The 24,373-nt window shown below is 37.1% G+C and overlaps 1 protein-coding gene across 1 annotated transcript in view; it reads left to right on the top strand.

Moving 5' to 3' along the window:
• The first annotated feature begins 1,617 nt into the window (after nt 1-1,617).
• Nucleotides 1,618-24,373, top strand: part of MYBPC1 (myosin binding protein C1) — a 73,743-nt gene continuing 50,987 nt past the window's right edge. Inside the window, exons 1-2 of the mRNA XM_005150450.2 lie at nt 1,618-1,734; nt 22,589-22,621. Coding sequence (XP_005150507.1) covers nt 1,710-1,734; nt 22,589-22,621 — 58 coding nt within the window. The 5' untranslated portion in view covers nt 1,618-1,709. The remainder of the gene's footprint in view (nt 1,735-22,588; nt 22,622-24,373) is intronic.

Genomic DNA, 24,373 nt, shown 5'->3' with positions numbered 1-24,373 from the left:
CTATGCTGAAGAGAATCAGCAGTTGCTCTTCATCCCACTCTGGTTCCAGCCATCACAGTCTTTGGTTCCCAGATCTGAGTAGAAGAAAGGAGAACAAGAAAAAATGATGTCTGCAATGTTGTTAAGTCTGTCCATGCACCAGTTCCCCAGTACCATCACATACACAGAGGGACAAAATCCTGTTACTTATTTAGGATAGTGCTCTATTTGCTTTCCAAGGGCAGGAATTATTACAGTGATATAAGGAGGTTATCTAGTTAGTGATATGAAACACAAGAGGAAAACAGTTTTAATATTTCTTGCTTAGGTACTTGTAGACAGGGATCTTGCTTTTCTCTGTATTTTATAGGCACATGGATAAGTCAAATAATAAAATACCACAATGAGTAGAGCAGAAAAAGCACATGACAGTCTTGCCTCTTATAAAAAGTACTTAAATGTCCATCCCTTAAAAGATGTCTGTAAAATTGTTAAATAGACAGAAAACAAGAGTGTAGAGGAAACAATCATCCATTAGCTACAGGACATACAGGCACATTAACACTATTCCATCTCTAACCCCTATTCAAAGACATATGTTTTTCATTACATTTGCGTGCATTTAGACACTGAGAAATCTGTCTAGTAACCAAATTCATATTGATATGTGATAATTATATGAACATGTGTTTTAATAGAGGGAAACCCTTGAGGAGCACTTCATCTATTGCACTAATCATTACAGTTTTGTCTCAAAATCCTAAAAGGGCATAAAAAAACAAAACCTAGTACCTCCTGATTAACTTGTCCTGCATTACTATTGCCTACCTATACATAGTATAAGTAGGAGTTTAAGAGGGCAGCACAGTGGCTTAGTTTAGTGGCTTGGGGTGTATGCTACAGATAGGATTCCCATTCCTTCTGTCTGGTTTCCTGGTTTGGCAAAGGAGTGTTTCATCTCCTGGATGACTGGAAAAGAGAATATCTTCTCTCTCAGCGGTGAACTCTCCAGTTAATGAGGTAGCAATGCTGAAAAGGGGATGGCTACAGGGAAAGAATCCAAGAAAGCATAGCAAATGTAAACAGAAGGGAGAGATGGAGAATCTCTACTGCTCCAAACAGAAACACAATAATCTTTTTTTCTTCATTAACACTGCAAAATACTCCTCATTCAATCTGTGCATACCACTTTCTCTCAAAGGAAGGAAATGAAGTTTCACAGCAGGCATACTGTCTCTGCTTATTTGTCCCTTTTATGTTGTTTGAAAAGGTGTAAACTTATACAGGTAGTTCCTATAAGTTCTGCAGGCAGGAGGGGCTCTTTAACAGCATGGCAGTCACTTTTTTAAACTCCATCTACGTGTGTATGCATGTCTGCATGTTACAGAGAGAGACAGGAGAGCAAGCGGTGTGGCTGAATTTAGAAAGTTATAGATGTTCTCATCAGCCCCATGCAATGCAGAGATTCCTTCCAAAAGCCAAGGGAGCAGAGGCAGCAGACAACAGATGTAAGAGAGGTTCCCATATCTGTCAGTTTTCAAAGTGTTTGCATTGAAAAGAGAGGAGGTGCTATTTTGATTGATATTTCAGTCGCAGTATATAAAGCACAGGAATTCTTCTTACCCTCTGCTTGTCATACTGATCTGCATACTCTCTCAGCTGGACTTGGGGCTACTACTTACTGCATCTGAAAGGCTGAAATTCACTGGGAATAAAGAATTCTTGTAACAATGCCGGAACCCACCAAAAAAGATGGTAAGCATAACAAATATTACCTGAATGTTTCTTAATTACAGGAATTATGAATACACACACACAAAACACCTTTCAGACTGCATTTCAGCACAAATAATATCTAAGAGTGATAGCTGTGTAACATCATAATGTCATTACAGATCACTGATCCTTTAAACTAAAACATTACTTTTGGGTAGGGGTATATCATGACGATGTTTCAGCCTCCAACTGTTTTAGGCAATAAAAAATGGCTTTGCAGAGATATTTAGAAATTACTTGATTGGGCAAATGCTGTATTCACTTTTTAAAGACTGCAGGGTTTTCATAGTGCTATTACTGATTTCTCTATAGCTGTCTAGATTCTGGAAATAAGGAATAAGCATTTCTTTTGGTTTAAAAGGTCAGTATGTTGGTATGTTTTTCTTGAAGTTTTATAAGTTATTGAATCGAAAGAATATGTTCATAAAACAGGTTTAAGATTCTGATTAAGATAAGTTCTATAAGTCTTATATGTAAGTGTAGAATGTAGTTTTTCTGTACAGGTCAAACTGGGATAATACACTTTGCCACACTACAGAAATTATAATTTTATGTTTCAGAAGGATAGTTAAAGACAGTAATATTGTCTTCCATGGTGCTATTAAGTTCATAGCAAAGAAATTGAGTATATAGTCTGCTAGTGAGACAGAATTGTCCATTGGAGGCTGCTAAAACAGGAATAAAATTTTCAGGGTCTATTAATTAATAGCTTTTTAAAGCTAGCATTTATTTTTTACTAGTTTGAAAATTTAAGCTAAAGAAGCTTCTTACAATTACATATTTCTATAGCCCTTTTATTTTTCTTTCAAATTTAGACGTTTTATTATGAATTTTTGATGATTACCGTTCAACATTGACAATATACATAGATTCTGCAAAGCCATAAATGTGCAAACTGTATGAGCTTTGCAACTCTTGGCAAACAAGAGGTATACAGACAGGTTCCCTAAAGCATTCTCAGAGGAAAACCTGAGTTTAATCTTAAAGATAACCTGTGGAAAGCATAGAAGTCATTAAATAGCATTTATTTCCCATCAGTTCTGAAAGATCTGGTAGATGCGTGTATGTAGTTTGAATGAATACATTTAATTTAATACTGACCTATCAACAGCATTTGCTTTATTTTAGAAGTCTTTTGAAATATTTTGTGAAAAGCAAGAGAAAAGTAGCTGCCAATCAGGAGCATTAGGCAATTCCAGCACCTTATTGAGTTGGGGGATATATGGAAACTAAACTTTTTAGACAATTGAGTGTCAAGCAAGTTGTGTTGACAGACCAACGTGATCATTTTACCTTACCAGCCCTCCTTAGTGCTCGAGGACAATGATGGATGAAGCATCCTTCTTAAAATAGCTACACCAAGTGCATGTATTAATACAAGAGCCTAATCCTCTATATCAAATCTAGAGCCAAGCCCCTTCTAGAGTGTCTTATTTGTAATTCATATGATTTACACATGTATTAAGTGTCCTCTTTATTTGATCTGTTAGTTGACTGGATATTACACAGTTTAATCAGAATGCATTCTGTGGCTGCCAACTTTAAAAAAGAAAAAAAAAAAAAGAAGCCTAAAGTATTTCTGCAGTTTCAAAAGATGCATGCTTTGGAGAAAATTTGTTAGGATGCTCATGTTTCTAAAGGATATTATTCTGTTTAAGACTAGATTGTTTCAAAGATGTTCTTACAATGCAGTGATTACAAATGCAGCTCTGTAGTTGTGTTACAAAATGAGTTTAGCAACCCTGAAAAACATTATATTGACAGTAGAATAAAGTTGATTTTTGATGAGTCAATATTCAGGAACATAAAAAATATTGAAACCTTCTGTCCTGATAGAGTAGGGGTTCACAAGTAGTAATGAGCTCTGGAAAAGTGATACACACAAGTTGGTCATTCCTTGTTGCACCCAGCTTATTTGGAGTTAGTAGATCAGGGTGATTACAGGTTTATCTTCAGATGCTAGCTGCTTCTTGAAGATTTTTCAAGAACTCACCTAAACTGGTAGTGGTACATGCAAGTGCAAGTACTTACTATATTAGTAGCAGGAGTATTCTGTATCAATAATAGTACAATACCATTTCTACTATTCACATTAGTTCTAACATTATGTCTATCAAATGCCTATTCTCAAGGTAATTTCCTAGGTAAGAAGGATAGAAGATAACTAATTAATGGTGAACCTTGGACTGACTACATTCTGGAAGTTATCCCTGGGAAGACTCTAAGAAACCTTTGGCAGACTACAATAGCAAGCAGACAGAGACTAAGGCTTCTGCATTATAGGGGCACCTAAGCAGTATTCCTCTGACATTTCCAAAAGGAGTAACCTGTATGAATGATCCCATGCTCCCTATTCTCACAGGTCCTGCCAGTTAAAAACAGCATGGAAGAGCAAGCAGCTGAGAAATCAGAAGTGGACTAAAACTTGAGTGTTAAGAAAATCTGAGCTTTGCAATTTTCTTTTTTTTGTCACAGCCGTGTCTGAATGGCATAGATTTTTCAGAAGCAGTGCTGTAGGAAGCCCCCAGGTCTTTTTTCAGGCCAAATGCTCTTTGAGCTAATTTAAGATTATTAGATTACCAAAGCGAGACATTTCCTGCCTTGGTGAGAGTATTACCTCACAGTGGCTTTTAACAAATAGGATCAGCAAATTAAACACACCATTCAGCTTAGAGAGGATTGCAGGAGCACTTCAGCCTGATGAAATTTCTTACTGTAGAAACAGGCTTGTAGAAAATGACTAATGATATAAGGCCTTTGCTGTAGTGTTAAAATGGTGAAGTGCTACGTATTAATCAGCTGTGGCTTCTTTGGAGAATATGGTCAGGCCATTTTAAGATTGTTTTTTCTTAGCCTGTTCAAAATTGCATATTCACAAGGTGAAGTTTACATCAATGGATTAACTGATCCCAGCGGATTACTAGGAGAGGACTGTGATGCCAAAGAAAGACCTTTACCAGTGCATTTAAATTTAACAGCCTTCAGTTTTCCTACTGACTAATAAAATAACCCTCCCTCATATAATTGCTTCCTGTGATTTATCGTAATCACTCAGTCAATCTTTCCTCTCCCCCTTTTCCTTTAACCAATATTCATAATAAGAGATGTCCATTAATTTGGTGCCCTCTTAATCTGTCACAGAATATGGTATTTGGATAAGCTTTTGTAAAACTGCCAAGTCCCCAAGAGAGATGGTTTCAAACTATGTGTGGGCATCATCCCACAGGGACAGGTGCAAGTCAGTCTCCAGTAGGCAGCTCTGTAAATTTGCCTCATTTATTCTCCCCAATCTAGGAAATAACTCATGGCCACGAGTTAAGTGACCATTCCAATTTCTAAGCCAAAGCATTATCAACTGTCTGCCAACTTCATTTTCTAAGGGTTTGCAGGCTTTATGTGGACACTGCCTAGAGTATCCACATATTGGCAGAGAATCAAAATTAAAGATCAGTGTGTCTACTTTAGGCATTATTTTAGTGAAACTTTTTTCTATCTATAAACAGGATAGATTTTACAGTTCTAAAGAAAACTATGTGCATGTATTGTCTGTTAGAAGAACAATCTCTAAAACATGAAGCAATTTGTGAAAGGAGGTAAAGAGACGTATCAGTAGAGACTGCTTTGGAGATATGGTAACACTGTTGTTTTTGAAGAAGACCAGTTGAATCAGCCTTTACTTCTACTGGCTTTTAAACATGACTGGTTTTGATTTATTGAATGATTCTTCTATAATTATATTTGTATTATATGTATAATATTTAAAACAATACCACAATCCGGTGTATCAATATAACAGGTACTGTAAAACAAGTGAGTCACATAAATCGTGTAGATCATGTAAATCATAGACATATAGAGCAGCATTCCAGTGGGAAATCAATCTCAGTATTGAGGTTGGATAAGAGTTGGTTAAAGTCAGATTTCCTTTCATATTATATTTTCAAGGCCAAACCTTTTTTCAGAGGTAAAAAATAAGTTAAAAGGAAATTCTGCTTCACTCTAGGAATTTGTCTTGTGTCAAAATTAACACTGCTGATGGAAAATTTTCCTATATAAGTCAAGAACCCAGCATGTGAACATCATATAACATTGCTTAGTGATTTCCCTGCAGAAGGCTGGACCTGTATAATTGTTTTATGATGGCACCAAACTGGGTAGTGCAGCCACTGCTGTCCTTGCTGCATAGATACATGCTTCAGTGAGGCAAAAGAAAGCATACGGACATCCATCTTCTGCCACCATCATCACCCCTCTGAGGACTGACTGTAAAATGCATTCCCATTATTTCTAACTACCTTCAGTCCTGGAGCCAAATCACACTCAAAGTCAGGCCCATATATATCATTTATAAGCACTGTATTAAAGTCACAGGTAAATGGGGTCTCATGGATTAGGGAAAGAAGAAACCCTAACCCCTCATCTTATTTTTCTTCTCAATTCTTTAGAAAGTTTCTCTTCATCACCTGTAGCTAATAAATTTAAAGCCCTCACAAATGGGAAGCAAACTTACGCCTAACTGTTGTAATTAGATCTGTAAGAGTGGGCCGTGTTTCCACCCTGAGCCCCACAGAGCGCTGTCGTCCTGCACAGATCTTGTTGCACCCTGGGAATTGAGTTGTTCTTAGACTGTCTTTGTCCTCCCATTCCTAATTTTCAAGTGTTGCTCCCACACTTCCTTCTGAGATACCAGAGCATCTCAGATTTATTCTTTGGTCATCTGCCTCCACTACTCCTAGGTTTATGACTACTTTCCCAGTCAGATTAATCTGATTGAAAAACTCTACATTGGCAAAGAAAAATCACCAAACTGGATTTAGAATTTTTATGTTTTGTTTTATTATCATGTAAATTGAAGGAAATACATTGATTTTTTTTTTTCTTATACAATGCATTGATTTTATGTTAATGTTATTGTATGAGGAGAATACAAAATTGATCTGGTTTACTGTTGTTCTTACATGAGTTAAAAAGCTCATCCACCCTGCGCAAAATGCAATGCATCTATGCATAGGAAAAATATTTAATATTGTCACGCTAAAATAAAAAAAAAACACTGAATTTAGGAGGAAAGGAGGGAACAGTCTTTCAGCAGACCAGAGAGTGCTTTGTACTTGGCAAAACTGAAATTAGCAAATGCTGCCTTTGTGCCTCCCTGTGCTGCACCTGTTGGGAAGATAAATAAAGGACTGCACAGTTCTTTCCCCTCATACCTCCTAAATATATCACTTTAAGAGAGCTTAAAAGAAAGAACCATACCCTTAAGTTCCATGAAAAACTGGATGAGTTTCTTTACGTTAGTTTCAGGGTTCTACCAAACAAGATGGCAAGTTCCATGGTCACATAGCAAAAAAAATAGCAGACTTCAGTTATCAAAACAGTAGCAGCTGCCACCACACACATTAACAGTCCTTGGAATATATGTTCTACAACACATTTCATGTTTCATGATGGGACATTCAGAGTGCTCCTTGAAGTGGAAGAGCAAATCAAGTTTGAAAATAAATTATCTGGGGAAATTTCCCTTGGGGTAGGGACAAGTACGGGACTCATCGAGCAATGAAAATGCAGAGAACCCACTAACTTGGAGGTTGTAATTTAATAATTGCTCTAGAGTGAGGAAAAAAATGTTATTATGATCCGGACACTAATGTGGCTTTGCACTGAATGTAAAAATCTGTAAAATAAAGGAGAAAGCAATGGATAGAATAATTAACTTCACTTGTAATTCAGTTTCTCTGTCCCACTGGAAACAGCTTTGTCTCTTGAGTCTGAGCAACTCTGTGGCTCAGAAACAGCTCTTTCTTTTCTCACCTAGACCTCCCGCTCTCTGCTCTCGGTCACAACCAAAGTTCTACTTCTGAAGTCTCAGAAAAAAAAGGTTATTAGGGAACCAGTATTTCAAACCATTTTTCTGTCATTCACTAGCAGAGTTTGATGCATTTTATGACCACTGGCAGATTTCATCATTTTTCTTTGAAGTGGCGTTTTAGGAGTTAGGGAATAGATGACTGATGACTGATGTTACATGAATGTCCATGTTAGTTCATTGAAGATGTTAAGTTTGCAACTGTACAAAATCCCAATAGTCTTTAAACTGCACAGACTACATGTGGGTTAGGAACCACATATTCAAATCTAAGTGTGTGCCACTGCATTAGGTGTCCCTGCTCCTGCTGGAGTCACGGACAGCAGGTCATCACAGTCAGTGGAGCCTGGACTGCTGCTCAGCTGACAAGCCAACAGTTGCCTAAACATAGGTGCCCACTGCCATATGAGAAGCTCAAGGATACACAGCATACCCATTTTGGGATAGCAGATATGACTCAGAACCTATGGGAGATCTGCAATACCTGGGAGTAGCAGCTAGAAACCAAAAGTATATGATACAGCATGTGAATGTTGTTGATCACCTATCTTTAAGAAAATTAATTGAGCCATATGCAGCTATTTTACCGTGAAGAAAAACCCAATTCTTTTGATTATAGTAGTAGCTTGGACTCCTAGCTCACACCGTAGACACATTCATGTGTCCCCTTTTTTTTTTCCTAAGTACCTTAGCAGTTAGGCTGCAGAGTTATTAGCTATAAGTTATTCGATTAGCGCTTAAGGATTTTCTGCAATGGGTAGTTTTATAAGAAGACAAGGAAAGAATTCCATTCCAGCATTATTTGCATGGGATACTTGGATATTCTTCAATAAATGGAGTACATTCCCCTGAGCAGAGTGCACCCTTCTGCAATCTGCCAGGTGCACTAACAAAAATAAATAAATATAGATAGATAGATAGATAGATAAGTTGCTATTGCCTTTTGTTGTTATTTGGGAGCTCCAGATGGCTTTATTTCTTTTATTTTTTTATAAGAAGGAGTCTATATATTTTCTTTCATGGCTGAGCGGTTAAATCAACTCAAAATTAAATTTCCTTTTTTCAGCAATGAGAGGAAGCAGAAAGTCGCATTCCTGCTCAAATTTATAATAATTCCTCTTCTTCCTTTCTACTCTAGCTTGCTCTCACTTCATCCAACAGCTTCATGCTTTTAGATGAATGACTGGTTACATTAAGGGCATTTGTAGCTATGAGTAACAAGCTCATTAAATTGTTTCTGAATATTCTACAATGTGTTCAACAACACATACATAGATTTAGGAGTCTCCATTAATATTTCTGGAATTTACTCTTTCTAATTTGTCAGGAGTGTTTCTAGCTGCTAGAGCACACTAACTAGCAAGTGGCTCAGCCAAGATGAAGATGCTTGCAGAAGAGAGTGAATTAGAGTAAAAATCCAGTTCCGTGTCCAACAGGATTTTATGTCCTAGGAAGCCGGTCTAGCGAGCAGGTTTTCATAAAAGTTTTGGTCAGTCTTCACCACTTCCTGCGATGCTGTAGGGACACAAAGATACTGTGGATTCAAGAAGTATAAACACAGATTCCTGCTCAGAGACCTCTCAGAACCCATAAAAACACATTATTCACAAAACAGAATGGTCTCTCTCTGGCTGGCTTCCTATCACCATTACCTGTGTTCATATTGCTAATGTCTTCTCCACAGACCAGTCAGTTGGACATAGGCTAAGCAATACTGGATGTCTTATATACACTCAGCTTAAAAATGCTCTCTCTGAGGAATCCCAATCACAACCTCAATCCTCTACTGGTTGGCCAAGTGTCTTTTTGTGTATTTTCAGTTTAAGGTGTTAAAATATCCTGTGGCTCTGGTGCAGTTAGCCATGGTGGTGTTAGATGTTGTAATACTGAAATGTTGCAATACTGAAGTGTTGCATGGCCTGCTCTCTGTTAGTGCTAGATGGGGGTTAATTTAGGACATTATACCTCCTGGAGTACTGTCAGAGGGTTCCTGAACAGAAAGTCAAATATGGCACAATCTCAGAAAAGATATAAAATTCAAAAAATTCACCATCCTAAATATTGATCCATGTTATGCTCTGGAGTAAAGTTGTTCAGGAAAGACTCTTACAAATGTGGTAACTTGCAAGTCAGCCATTGCATGTGACTTCCATGCACTAACAGGATGGGGGAGCATAGCTGAGTGACTCATTCCCTCATTCCACAGTTTAGAATCTCCCCCTTTTCCCATCTCCATATTCCCAAAAGGGTACAGACTCTGCAGCAAGAGTCCTGCTGTATCTTGTAGTAATGGAAAATGTTTGAGACAGTCGTTGCTGTCCCTTCTCTGGACATTATGAAATATTTCTTACATAATTTGCTATCACCTGGACCTATTCCTAATTTAAAATAGCATGTGATACACTTCTTAAGGCAGTTGTCCTTATATGTGATGGCTCCAGCAAGTTATTTTGACCAAGTGATTATTAAAAAAAAAGCTCTGTTCTAATTAAATTCTCCATAGGATCAAATGGTGGTTTTAGTGAGTGTCCAAAAAAGTTGTTCAGTAGTACCACAATGCTTACTGAAAGGGATCTGTATTAAAATACTCACTGATCATGACTTTGCAAGCTCAAAATAACTTCCTAATTTTGGTCATAAATGCCAAGAATAGGTTGCAGTCTTATACAGACATAGATGAAGTTTCCCTTTTTATACAGATTTCTGTTTATTAATCTTAGATATGTGTGCATAGACATAAATTGTAGAGACATTTGCTCCACTTCTTGCTATTGAACAACTGGATAGAGCACATTAGGTAGGGAGTGAGCAAAAACAACTCACAGACCAGCTCAAACAATTACTTTTTTCTTGAATGGAGCCATGCTTTGCTTAGTCAGCAATGCAAACCCAGTCTGAAAGCCTATTTAAAATTTTATCTTCTCTAAAAGCCCTGAAGTTGAGATGAAATTAAACTGGACACATATGCAGCTAAAGCTGAAGGGGATCCCAAATGAAAATCTTACTGACTCAGTAAGACTTAAGTCTTACTACTTGATACTGATTTACTCTAGTGTGGTAGCAGACTAAACAGAGCAGTAAAGTGTAGTTGTTGAGCAGTTGTCAAGTTCAAAACTTTGGGTATTTTAATGTCCATTTTTATCACTTTCTGCTGCAATATCTTTTGTGTACAAGAGAAATGCATGTATTATGGCCTCTAGAACCAGTTCCAACAGTTCTAGAAGGAAGATAAAATTCTTTTTACCAGTCTGAGCTGATTGTGCTAGTGTGGTAGGCCCTTTAACTGTTTTCTGGCCTGAAATGAAACATTTCAAGCCATTTGCACACTTGAATGTACACAGCATTGCATTTCTGTCCTTTTTTCAACAGCTTTATTAGTTTCCAGTACCACTAAAGCATTGTTCCTAGCAAAAAATACAGAAAACACTTATCCTTGGTGATATGGAGAGTATCTGTGGCTACAGATATCTAGGAATGGTCACATGAGAATGCCATGTAGATGGAGTAATTCATTGGCTAATAGCTTCTGGGTCTCGTGCTGATGTCGTGTTGTGATATTCATGTAGATAGAGATATACATACACATACTGTAACACATTCAGTATCTTCTGTTTTTATAAGGACATAGTATCTAGGCCAAAAACCTTATTTTAGACCCAAAGAGGATTGCAATACCAATGGAGGCTGTGGCTGCCACTCCTCCACAGATGCAGACTTCTGTGAAGGCACAGAGGGTCAGATGCCTGATGACATTTTTTCCATGGCATTCCCTCCAGCCTTACTAATCTTTCATCTAAGCTTTCCTTAGCCCTATTTATAAAGGGGAAATCTGACCTCTGTCCTCTGCCCCTTTTTCTTTGCCCTTGTTTTGCTTTTTCATGTTTTGCAATGAAGGTTTCTCTCTTACTCAACAGCTTGTTTTGTTGCAGAGAAACACACAGTGAGCTGTGACTGTTTTTCACAATAGCATCTCAAATGCATTTTGCTGTCGTGCTTTGGAAGAGCTTTATTTTATACATATCACTTACTGATTTACTGATAAAAATCCCCACAGTTTGTCTGCAAACACCCTGCTGCATGCAAACATTCGCTAATGGCAAAGTTAAGTGATATTTTTATTATTATTATATTAATTTATTAATTATTTTGTATATTAATAGATAAAATTATATATTTTACTAATATATACTATTAATATATATAATAAAATATATATTAGTATATTTTATATATTTATTGTTATTATTACTTAGCATTTATTTTTTAGCATTCATTATTTTTTAACAGTCTTACAATTCTCACAGTTATCTTCATTGCAGCAGAATGAGATTGAGAGGTAGAAAAAGTAAGAGCATTACACAGAGGGATGTATGCAATTTCGTACGCCTAACACTTATAAAAGAGCATACGTGACTTTCATGTACATTAATATGATCCACCAAAGATGTGCCTAGTGCCATAGGTCTCTGGGACCTTAGATCTCCTAAATTTTTATCTACAGGAGAAGTCTGCTCTCCCTACATATGTAAAATATTCCCAGAAGTTTTTCAACACAATGCTGGATTCCAGGCATCTGAGCAACAATAAATATTTATGTGTAAACAAGCCTGCAAAAAAAGAAAACTCCCACAGTCAGTACTTAGATAAGTAAGTTTCTGAGATCTAGGATTACTTCTGATTCTTTTAGTGATTGATATCAACAATGCTGCAACTCAAATACAAAGGTTTCCTGCATTGCTAGTTGTGTTTGGGGTTTTTTTAATTCTTCTCCAGACCTAGTTGCACATTGTTTTTGGTTGATATGTACTGGAATATCAGCACTCAAAAAAAATTACAGCCCCTCAATTGTGTAGCCCATAAATTTGAGATACCCTCAGGATACTAAGGAAGTGAATGCTACCACTCTCTTTTTCATCTTGAGTGAATTATTTTCCAGAAGCCTGATGACACGAAATTAACACTGAGTAAATGTAATGGATTATTAATGGTTAGCTACTTGAAACGATTTCTAATCACATACCGGCCTGACAGCCTTGTGTCAGGGTTCCTCGTTACAAACACATTCTGCAAGACATTGTCTCTCTAGAGAAGTTAGAGTACTGAAGTACAGATGATAGGAGAGTGCTCTTATCTAAAGGAAGTCTGAGAGACTCTTCCTTCTTGAAAAATCACAGAGTATCAGATTATCTGTCATCCACTGTCAAATAGACTTGAAGCAAAAGCTTTTCTTATTTGGACTTAGTCATGACAATGTTTAGACACAGTCCTAGTGAATATTACTTTGACAAAGGGCTGATAATAAGCTGATAAATTCAGTCCTAGGGAAATCTCAACATGTGCATATTTGGTTTTGCCCTGACCCTCAAATAAAAGTTGACATATCAAAAACTGTGGAATGGGAATACAAGCAGGTTTTAATTTCACATTGTCAAAATGTTGTAGTCTGAAATCTGGTTACAATGTAACCTATCAGTAAGTCTCAAATGTTTGATCCTAATTTGCTGAAACAAGTTAGATAACATTAATTCACATCTTTATGCTAACGCCCTTATTTTCCCCCTAAGAATCTAAGGATCAAGCTAAGTGGAAAGATTTCCCACTATCTGTGCATCCCCAAATGGTTCTCAGGGCTAACCTGAATACCCAGAACAGCGGAAGATATAGTCCTTTGTGGAACCAACTTCAGTTATGCAGAGCATTGGGTCCATAATGCATTTTCCATAAAACAATACATAATTTGGTTTCCTAGATTCAGAGTGAAATATTTCAGAGTAGCTCAGCAAAACAACAGTGTTGTGATTTGAGCTGAGCAAGAGTGAAGGTATTCTTCTAAATTAGGAATGCTTCCTGAGCTGGTTTGAACAATCTGAAAAGAAGTTCTTTACTGGTTAAGTACTCATTGCTTGAAATAACTGCCCTTTCAACTTTATTCCTGACTTTTATTCTATAATTAGAAATGCAACTGTCATTGAAAATATATTGTTAAATTTGAGGGATAAATCGTTGTCATTCCTGAGCAGCAGTTCTGTGTTTTATGAAGTTTTTAATCTAGTAACCTGGTCCACTTTATTATGTTTACAGCTACTAGAAAGGAAGTTATCATTACTCAGTGTACTGATATCTCTGGTATCATATTTTTCCTAGGGAGTCTGTTGAACTAAATGAAAGCATTTGCTTCCAGAGAAAAATTGTTAACAAACTATTGCAAGGAAGGAGGGGAAACTGGAAAAAAAGTCTATCTATTGCCATCCTTCTTTACACTGGATTTTCTGATGAGTGAATTGATTGATTTAAATAAATATATAACAAATATTAATTATATTTGGGTTATTTAAAACAAGAATTTCACTTGGCTAGAAATCATTCTGAAAACTTGATTTCTTCTTAACACGTGCTGCCAAAAATCATATTATTTTACAGGCAATTTAACACACTAAAAATGTGTTGCAGCATTTAATGAATGTAAAGAAATCAAAACTGTGCTGTGTTCCTGCATCTCGGGTTTATGCAGAAGACTTGTTTCCTGAACACTGAAGCTAACAATACCTGGCTTTTGTGCCTCTGTGTCATTTATCCCTGCAAATACTAAAATACAGACTAGTGAATTTTGAGCTGTGAGCCAGATCACTGATTTTTAACCTGAAGACAAGGGTCAGACCTACTCTGACTCTTCCCTGCTCTCTGGAAATCAGTCATAGCTGTGACTGTGAGCCCAGGCAGCAAAATGGGGGAAGACGTGGCAATATAGTGAGCCACCAGCGCCCCTTATGGGTCGTTAGCCAATACGACACAGACCATCAGGTTTAGATGGGAAGCGTGAATCTGTTCACAGACCTTAACGGAACCTTTTTAACGTATGATATAAAAAAGGGAGAATGAATACTCACATCTGAATGACAGAGTAGTAGGAGTGATTCTGCAGAGCTTCCACCACACCTTTTTTAATACAAGGGAAAACAGAAAGCTGTGCTAACTGCTGAATCTGAGCAGAACTAGGACTTTCAGGTTTGAAAATGTAGAAACTATGAGGTTGAAAAGTCCAGATAAGGTATTTCAGGACTGTTTTATTGTTGGTTTTGCAATGTAAAAGTAAGAACACTGCTTCTGTACTTTAGACATAAGCACCCATATGGCTGGCAATATTTACATAGCCAGTTTTCTCCTTCCCCTGTCTAACCAAAGCCAGAACCATATAGTACATCATGTTAAGCAACATGAAAGAACGGCTCAGATGATTGAGAACAGGTAGGCAAGAAATACAGAAGTTCAGGAGTAGGAATCATTTCAAACATATTAAATTGGTGGTATAGAAACTGAGATGGTATCATAATACAGGGAAGTTTGAGACTATCATTGAACTACCATTTGTAGGAAGAAGCTGACTCTGGGTGGAATTTCCACAGTCTCTGCTATGCAAATATTATGGGGAAAATGCCTACTAAGAAATTTTTCAGTGACATTTGGGATTGCATACACCTCATGTTATAATAAGTCTGCAATGGTAGTTCAAGATACAATGGTTTTGTTTCCAAGAATGGAAGCAAAACTTAACACATCAAAATGTGGAAGGAAAAAAAAATAATCTAATAGGTTCAGGCTTGGAGAAATTTTCAATGGCTTTGAAGGTACAGCTGTGCTGACAAAACCTTCTCATAAAGGTACAGTTATGATGACAAACTGAATTACCTCATTAGCACAAATAACTTCAGTAAACAGTCCAACACATTTCAGCAAAATCCTTTTGTCACATTGATGGTATAACCAGCAAAACTGTGCCTACAATATTTTGCAGGATAAGGTAGCATCACAAACTTTCATTTGGGGATATTTTTTTTAACAGTGGAATAAGTTACAAAACTGCAATTTTAAAAAGCTCAATGAAAAACATTTAGTAAAAAATTATGATGAAGAGTGGCCCTCAAATTGTAGTCTATTGCTAGTCTGTGATCTGTGAGGTACAAGCATAAATATTCTTTTTTCTCTTAGATACAGGAACTATCTTCTATCATTAATTTTTTGATAAAAAGTATGGGGAGAAAGATACAATGGGAATACAAATAGAATTTAGTTACTTCTTGGTGGATTGTGGGTTGAGTAGGTTAAAAATGAGTTTCAGAATGCATAGGAACTGGACTAAAGTCATCAACTTTAGCTTTATTTATCTATTTTAAATACTGTCTATTGTTGGCAGCCTTCTAACTCCCAGTCATGGTATATACAAAACTTCAACACTGCCAAGAAAATCTACCATCTGATGAGAGTGCTGACTGCTGATGGCTGCTTCATACCAATAAGAAATTATATATGGGGAGTTTTAATGCTCACATGGGCTGACATTGCCGTTTACTGGACATTCTGCTTGAACAAACTTAGGAGAATATAGATTCTCTTAAAATATACATTTCATTAAAAAAAAATTACTTTTGTTCAAGGTCATGGTTACAGTGTTACAGTGTTTTTTAGAGAGTAATCCCTACATGAATGCAAAGTTCTATTAAGAAATGAGAAAGATGTGGAAGATTACATATGAAAAGATTTGATCTAATAGTATCAAAACAAATGAGAACTGCAAGAAAAGCACACTAAAAAACAGTGATTTCTTTATGCACTTCCATAATGATGGATGGCAATGAAGACAAAGTCTGGAACCACAAATTGCACTGCAGCTCCTCAAGTGAATCTGTAACCTACTCTTTGGTGTCCAATCCATTCCACAGAATTCACTGTTACTAGGATTTTTTCCAGCTTTTCATTCAGGTTTTTAGTCCTCAGGTGAGGGAAGACTGCATTTGTCATACAATGGTTTGATCAACTCCTGTGGCCAATAAAATCCTTTATAATTGGAAGTATTTAGGTTATCCTGAAACAGGAGCATTGTAGGTGAGATTGTATGAGACAAACTTTTTTTTTCATTTCAATCATAGGCAAAATTAATTCTTAAGCAAACTCTTTGTTATTTCTTCTTCAGTCCCTATAAGATGGATCAGTGGATTATGATGCTTTTGGTTGTTGAAATATAAAGATGACTTCAGCTTTAGTGAACATGCTGATTTGTTCTCTTTGTTGCAATAAGGGACAGTATTTAACCTAAGGTTGCTGTTTTCATGTCTAACGAGCTACCCAGATACAGTCACAGTGAGCCAAAACAGGCAGTCTCATCTGTCTGCACCACCAGTGCAAATGGAAACAGAAAATAGCAATACATTAATAAGTTTATCAGCCTGGCTCCACCACACTCTTGGCCACAACAGTGGTAATCTAGGCAGCCACCAGAGCACCACTGCTTATTCACTTCAGTCCTTTAGAGTGACTTTTTCTCTCAGGACCTAGGACTAAAGTCTCTTTAGAATACTTTCTGTAGCTTTATTTTTAAAGTAACATAGAAAATTACCATTTATAAACATTTAAAAGGTAATGATTTCAGCTGGTATTGCAGTTTATTGCTTCCATTCAAACTGGGCACTGTGCAGAAGTTGCACACAAATCAGATTTCTCAGTGGAGAACAGACTCTCAAGCAGCAGGCAAACCATCTGAATTATTGTAGTCAGCTTTCAAAGAATGCTGAGTATTCCAGTCTTTATTGATAAGAACAGTAACAACTTCAATTTAAGTCAAACTGAATACATTAAGAGATCTATTGATTACAAATGACTTTGAATCAAGCCCTCTGTTTCCCAGTTTATTTAATCTGGGTCTACTAACAGTATTGCTTCCCAATGAAATGCTCATCATGCCTTGGTAATCTCTATAGTTTGCTGAGCAAGTTCCTGTCTTGATGAGACTATGGCTTTTAATCACATCACTGATGCCACTGTGACGCTGTACTGGCACTTCACTGGGTGAAGTGACTCATAAAAAATGGTCAAACTGTTTTGATTCATTTCTCTTCTTCAGAGCACTTTATATTTTTTTGCAGGGAATGTTAAGTAACACGGAAAAAAGCTTTACTGCTTTTATCTGCTGGTAATCTGGACATGAAGTCTGTCAAGTAACTGTTCCACACCCTTGATCCGTCCATGTCCACCTATTTAAATGGAGCACACACCCCAGGTTAAAACAACAATGGTGTCGCAATGACAGTTCTTACATTTTACAGGGTCCACGCAATCCTTACACACAACAACTGCACAAGGGCTGGGGTGAGCCATGATCTTTCCCCAAACTAATGTTTTGTCTATTTTTGTCTGAGTAGCAGAGTCAGCACTTTAGGAATTCCTATGTAAGAGTTATATGTCTGATCCCTTGAGACTATCTCCGCAAGCTTAATCCACCTCCTTAAATTTGACACAAGTTTGATGTTGACAGATCTTTGTGACAAAAAGCATAAAGTGACCATCCTTGTGCTCTTTGACATATGAAAATCACTTTAATATGCTGCTGTGACACAGAACAGATATCATACCTGTATCCATGATGATGCAGCTATAGTCCTGGTTTCCCTTCCAGGTAAACGGGAGTAAGACCTCTGGTCAGACTGGGTGAGATCCTAGATCACTTGGCTCTTCAGACCAGAGTCTTTTCTGGGTTGTAACCAATCTATGACTAACTGCAGGATAAATTAGTGCAGGAGATTCTCCTCTTCCCTTTTGTGAACATTCCAGCCTACTGATGGTGAAATGCTGTCTTTAGACTTTGTGCAAGCCCTGATTTAATGCTCAAGGTCATTTCCTTCACCTAAGAAAAAAAAACCCAAAACAACCAAACCAAACCAAGCCAAAAAACCACCACTACTCAGTTTCCAAAATCACTAAGAGTTCCTAAACCTATTTGAAACAAACCTGGTCATGAGTACAGAATCACAAGGTGAGAAGGGTTATCCAGCCAGATCTCTTTCCCAGTATGGTTGCTGATAACCTGTAGCTCTCAAATGGTCTGAACTGCAAGTTTCCAGAATACTTTGCTCCCAGCACAGTATGAGTAGGACCTGGAGACAGTTTTAGAACTGCCAGCATGCCTTTTTATGTTTACACTCCAATGTGAAAAGAAATATATATGATGTCAGGGAGTTCTAATGCTTGTTGCTGTCACAGAAGCCACTGGAAGTGGGAATTTAGAGCCCTTGAAAACTAGCCACAACACATAAGCACACAGCTAGTTCCCTGCCAAAGCTTCTTGTGGTTATTGCAGGTCTCATGTCAGTGCAGCCAGACCTAAAATGGAATAAAAATTTTAACATGGTTCTTAAGCATTTCCATAAGTTTAGCACATGGGCAATCTCATGAAACTTTCTAAAGCTTAGTTATCTATATGCATAGCAAGAGATTTTAAGTCTTATTTTATCTGAAAAAACTGGACATAGTAAACATGGAACTGTGATGCAAAATTGTTGGTAATGGGTCAAGTTGCATCTCCTGTTGATTTTCAAAAGTGTATGTGTGCATGTATAATTATAAATCACAAATAAAAGTGTCTTGGCTCTAAGTCCTCATATCCTATGTCAGACTGGATCCTGAATGCATCTCATGATATGACTGAGGCATGAAAGCATTTCTGGAGATGCTATCTAAGTGACAGTTGTGCTTTCACTTTACTTGCTAACTATATACTTCTTAACTACACTTCCTAATATACTATCCTTTCTGAGTAGCCATGTGGAAAGGACTATGAATTTAATTCCTTTTCTTGCTGTAGAATTATATATAGCCAGCTGCTTTATAAGTTTCACAGCCAATGAACAACCAAGGTCTGTGTTTAGCATGACACAACCCACTGAAATGCAACGTTCTTGCCTTCTTAAATAAAGAACTTTAAAAGAGATCATTACCTTGTAGAAGGCCCAGTTGACACTATGATATCAATCCAGCAGCAACTGGACCTTCAGCAGCTTCTTTCCCCTGAAGCATCATTACAACCGAGCAAACGACACTCCTTCTCCCAAGGGGCTGAGGAGTGTATGCAGCAGGCAACACTTTCTCCACCACAACCCCCGCCGACAATGCTTTGACAGAGAACCATATTAGGCAACAGGACCATTGGGAATGGCATCTGGGAACTCCAGTGAGCATGCTTCCTAGGGAAGGAGCACAACCATAAGCTGCTGGTTGAGTGCACAGAGCCTTTTCCTGGCTGACAAGACTGTTACAGAGGTCAGCCAGAGAGGACTATCATTCTTTTTGGAGGTGGAAACTACTTGATGCTATTAATGTTTTTTTTCCTGGCTGTCCTCAGGAATTGAACTGTAAGCCAAGCATGGCTGTGAAGGGGGTTGCACATAGTCAAAAGATTATGTTGAACTATCTCCCATCTCTCTGCCACTCCCAGTGCCTGGAACCCTCCTGCTTCCTTTCTTCCTTCCACACCATATTCAGGTCTCTCCCCCGAGCTCAGTTCTTGCCTCAGTTTTTCTAGCAATAGACCAAACAGCCATAAACTACAGTTTAGGAAAGAAACTAGTGACTTCTTGGTCTGGCTTCAGTCATCATCCCATCACGGAATTGCAGAATAGCTGAGGTGGGAAAGGGCCTCTGGAGATTATCTAGTTCATCCTCCCTGTTAGGAAGAGGGCCAAATAGAGTAGGCTGCCCATTGCATTGATCAGGTTTTGACTAGCTCATCAGATGTCTACATGTATGAGATGAAGTTCAGACTATAATAATAGTGTTTCAGGTCTGATCTGTGCTGTAGATTTTGGCTAACACCTGTGCCTACTGCTAGGTAAAACAGGACTGGAAAGTTGTCTGATTTCTGCCCAATGCTACTGTGTGATTAAGACATGATATACCTTTTAAAATGAAAGAAAGCTCCAGTAAAGTCCCTCAAAAGGCTCATAAGCTTTCATATGTAACTGGAAATGGATTAGTTTGCTGAGCATTTGCTTATGAATTTGTAGCTCTTGCTGGTGAGCCAGGAGAAATTCTCTAATTCAGTGTTTGCAAGAATACTCCCTGTTTCTAGCCATTTAATTTCAAAAAGTCAATTATACAGCCAATAATTTTCTGCTGTTACTTCTCCATGTAAGAAATAGACTTCCATGCCACAATGATGTTGTTTTATTCTCAGTGGAAGCAGTGGGAAATGTCATGGTAGTAAAGGGGATATGTGCCCAAATGCAATTTTTGTGGTGAAATTTTCATATGAAAAAAAATCATATCTTTCTAGGCCCCAAAGCGAAAGTTAGAATGTTAGTAATTAAACCAGAAAAAATAAATTTCCATGAAACTAAGTAAAGCCATTTTATTATTATCAGACTCTGTGTCAGACTTTAATATACATTCTTCACTTTATTCCATGTGATGGGTGCTATGACCAGAACCTACAGCACTGAGCTCTTTCCCTGTACTAAGGGATCCTCTTTGGACCCTCTGCAAGGACTTGTTATAGCATACACATGTGGCTGAAAGTTCCTAAACCATATCAAATTCACAGATTCAGACAAAAATTTTAATTGTGCTAAAACTATTTCTCCTTTTTAAACATTGAATGGATTTATTAATAATGAGAAGTATGTTTTAGTTATATTTGGAGCTGAGTGCAAAGGAATAACCTTACTTGCATTTCTGTGTGACAGCAATTGAAATGTAATTTCCTAATTGTGATCTGAGGTGGAGTCCTAAAGGTTAATACCCAAAACATGACAAAGGTTACTGAAAGACATCTACAGTTACAGTCAAGGACTTCAACCTTTTAAATCATTGCTTGTCACAAATAGTTAAACTATAAGTCATAGAATCATAGAATAGTTAGGGTTGGAAAGGACCTTAAGATCATCTCAATGCACTATCTCAAATAAGTATTAGCATGTTCAACAAGTCTAGAGTTCAAAAGATTTTCCAGGTTGAAAATAAGCTTCCTTTACTATATTAAAAATAAATTTCATCTAGTTAATTTGTCCTTAATGTTTTTAGATTGAAGAACCTGTCATTCCAGGAAGATAACATATAAATAAGATAAAAGGCCTGGTTTCTGCATCACACATCTGAAAGGGAAGTGAGTTAGATTAAAAATCATCACTGAAAGAAAAACCAAACATACTATAGAACCTACACAGAGCACTTAAGCTGATTCTTTTGCTTTCTACTTGCACTGAACACTGAACTCTAGATGTAGTGGTATGGCAAAAGTGAGATAAAGGTCTCTGGATTCTCTGTGCATGATCATCCTCAGTTAATGGATCCATTACACTTCATGATTAAAGTCATATCAGATATTATTCCAGTTGATGGAAAAATTACTTAAATATAGACTATCGTGTGACAGAAGCATATCAATGTGATACATTTAAGCATAGGATCAAGACAAACTGCCTTAAGCATGTCAAACCCAAACCTGAAATTCAGCTCTTATTCCATGATATTCCAGAACTGCCCTGAGCTGGAATTGCCAAAATGTCTTAAAATGTACTGAATATATGCAGGTAGATGACCTGTGTGTCAGGGGATACTATATTGTTCTACAGAACTATCTGACAGGAGGTTGTAGCAAGGCAGCTGTTAGTCTTTTCTCCCAAGTAACAAGTGACAAGACAAGAGATAATGGCCTCAAGCTGAGCCAGGGAAGGTTTACATTGGATATCAGGAAAAATTTCTTTACCAAATTTGTTGTCAAGCATTGGAACAGGCTGCCCAGGAAATTGATGGAGTCACCATCCCTGCCGGTATTTAAAGATGTACAGATGTGGCACTTACTGACATGGTTCAGTGATGGATTTGGCAGGGCTAGGTTAGCAGCTGGGCTCAATGACCTTGAAGGTCTTTTCCAAACTAAATTATTCTATGATTTTAAAAGCATTATATCTCTCCAGACTGAACAAGTTCAGTACCTTCTCTTCACAGAGCATAAGCCCTTGGCAATGTCAATTTGAAGAAGTCATGTATGGGATGTGTGAAAGCAAAAAAATATTTGAGAACTGGTTTAAAATATTAAATGAACCCAAATTACATCTAAATTTAACAAGTATATACCAAATGTGTGAAAAATATTTGCTTTTACTTTAAGCTCAATATCTGTCTTCTTTCCTTGTATTTCAGAGACTGAAACAGAAAGTGCACCACCACCTCCAGGTCAGTGTTAAAATACTAATTTGCACTGTAACTTTAACAATGGTTGCAGAAGACTAGATTCTGCATAGCTGTAATATGATTTCTGTTCATTGCCCTTTGATAGTGAGAGAATAATAAGAAAAGTGAAAGAGCCATCCCAAATAAGATATGCTCACTTCATTTTGCCTGGATGTTGATTTTTCAAACTCAGTTTTCATTTGTCATATTTGTTGATTGCTTAATGATGCAAATGTCCTTCACAATACAAGAAAATTATGACTGCTTAAATTCTGTTTAAATAATATTGTTTTATTAGATGCTGAACAGCATCTAGTTATCAAAATGTTCCTTTTCATTTTTCCTTGAAGGTACGCTGTGAATAAAGTTAACAGAATCAAGCATGGGTTTCATTTCATCTTATTTTAGCCATCTGAAGATTAGATATCTTGTTCCACAGTGCTTCACCTAAAATCAGTGGAGCAGATCTTGGGTCTCACCCATGTTCATCCAATGGGCATTTCTTGGATAACCTATCTAAAATGTCACTAACATCTGTGTATAAGCAATTTCCCTGAGCAGTCTGATTGTCTAGAAGGGGCTGGGTAAGTAACTTTCAGGAAGCCAAAGTTAGATGAGGTGAAAGTCATTCACAAGAACTAGGGCTTCAGGTAAAGCTGAAGCTTTGTGCAGAGCTGCTACATTTTCTTTAATGGAAACTGGAAAGGGAGGCAAGTCTTTGCCTTGTGGGTTTGATTTGCATTGAGTAACTTAAGTTATATTCTCAGATGTTGGTTAATATGTATACACATTATGCATGTCTAATATAATCATTTGGTGAGTTGTATACTTCGTGTAGCTACCTAAACAGTAATATCAAACAGAATAAATACTCTCTGGGTGTTAAACCTGAATTTACTTACAGCCTTGCATACTGGCATTTTATGAGTCTGATTCAAGACATTTTTGTTTAAGTGATACATTCATTCATTAAAAAATTACAAAGTCTGGAAGTAGTACCATTTGCCACAAGGATTTTCATGTTTAAATAACCCATATGTTATTTTCATATTAGGATGAACTCTTGTATGCATTTGTAAGAAAAAATAATTGGTATTTCATTCATGATGGTTGTATTTGACTCAACCATGAGATCTACACAGTTCAAACTAAAGTAATTAGCTTCAACACACTGAGAGTCTTATGTGGTATATTTTGCACTTCAATTCATGTTCTTCATCAATCTTAAGTAGAACTGAAATAAGAAAATGCTTTTTATAGGAAGAAAGGAATAACATCTTCAAAGAGCTATATTAAAAACATCTATTTTCAGATAAATAAATTGTCTTTCATTTCTATTTAAGTGTACAGGGTTAGATAGGAAATCACTCCTATAACCCCTTTCCTTTTCCAGATACCTGTACTTCTTCAGTAAAGCAAGTAGGTTGTCAGTAGGCTTTTATGTTAGGCACAGATCAAACTGAGATTTTTCTAAGCTGGAAGTGCCAGTCTCTTCTTCCTTTGCCTGACTCAAGATGCTGTCATCTTGGATTACCAGGTGCTATCACACAAAGAGGGAAGTTGGTTGTTCAAGAATCTAAATCCTATAATATATAAATAGCTTATTGGACATAATCAGCATCTTTAACTGCACCAGGAATTTTTTTGGAAGCCATTCTAAGAGTTCCTTCTAGATATTAATGTCAAGCCACCAAGTTGGTGTTGTTAGCCATGATGAGGTTTTCAAATGGGATTTAGGCGCAATGACGACTTCCA

Source organism: Melopsittacus undulatus, chromosome 5, assembly GCF_012275295.1.
Source record: "Melopsittacus undulatus isolate bMelUnd1 chromosome 5, bMelUnd1.mat.Z, whole genome shotgun sequence".
Classification (NCBI taxonomy): domain Eukaryota; kingdom Metazoa; phylum Chordata; class Aves; order Psittaciformes; family Psittaculidae; genus Melopsittacus; species Melopsittacus undulatus.
The sequence above is the reverse complement of the archived record's forward strand: the minus strand, read 5'-3'. Positions and strand labels throughout refer to the sequence as shown.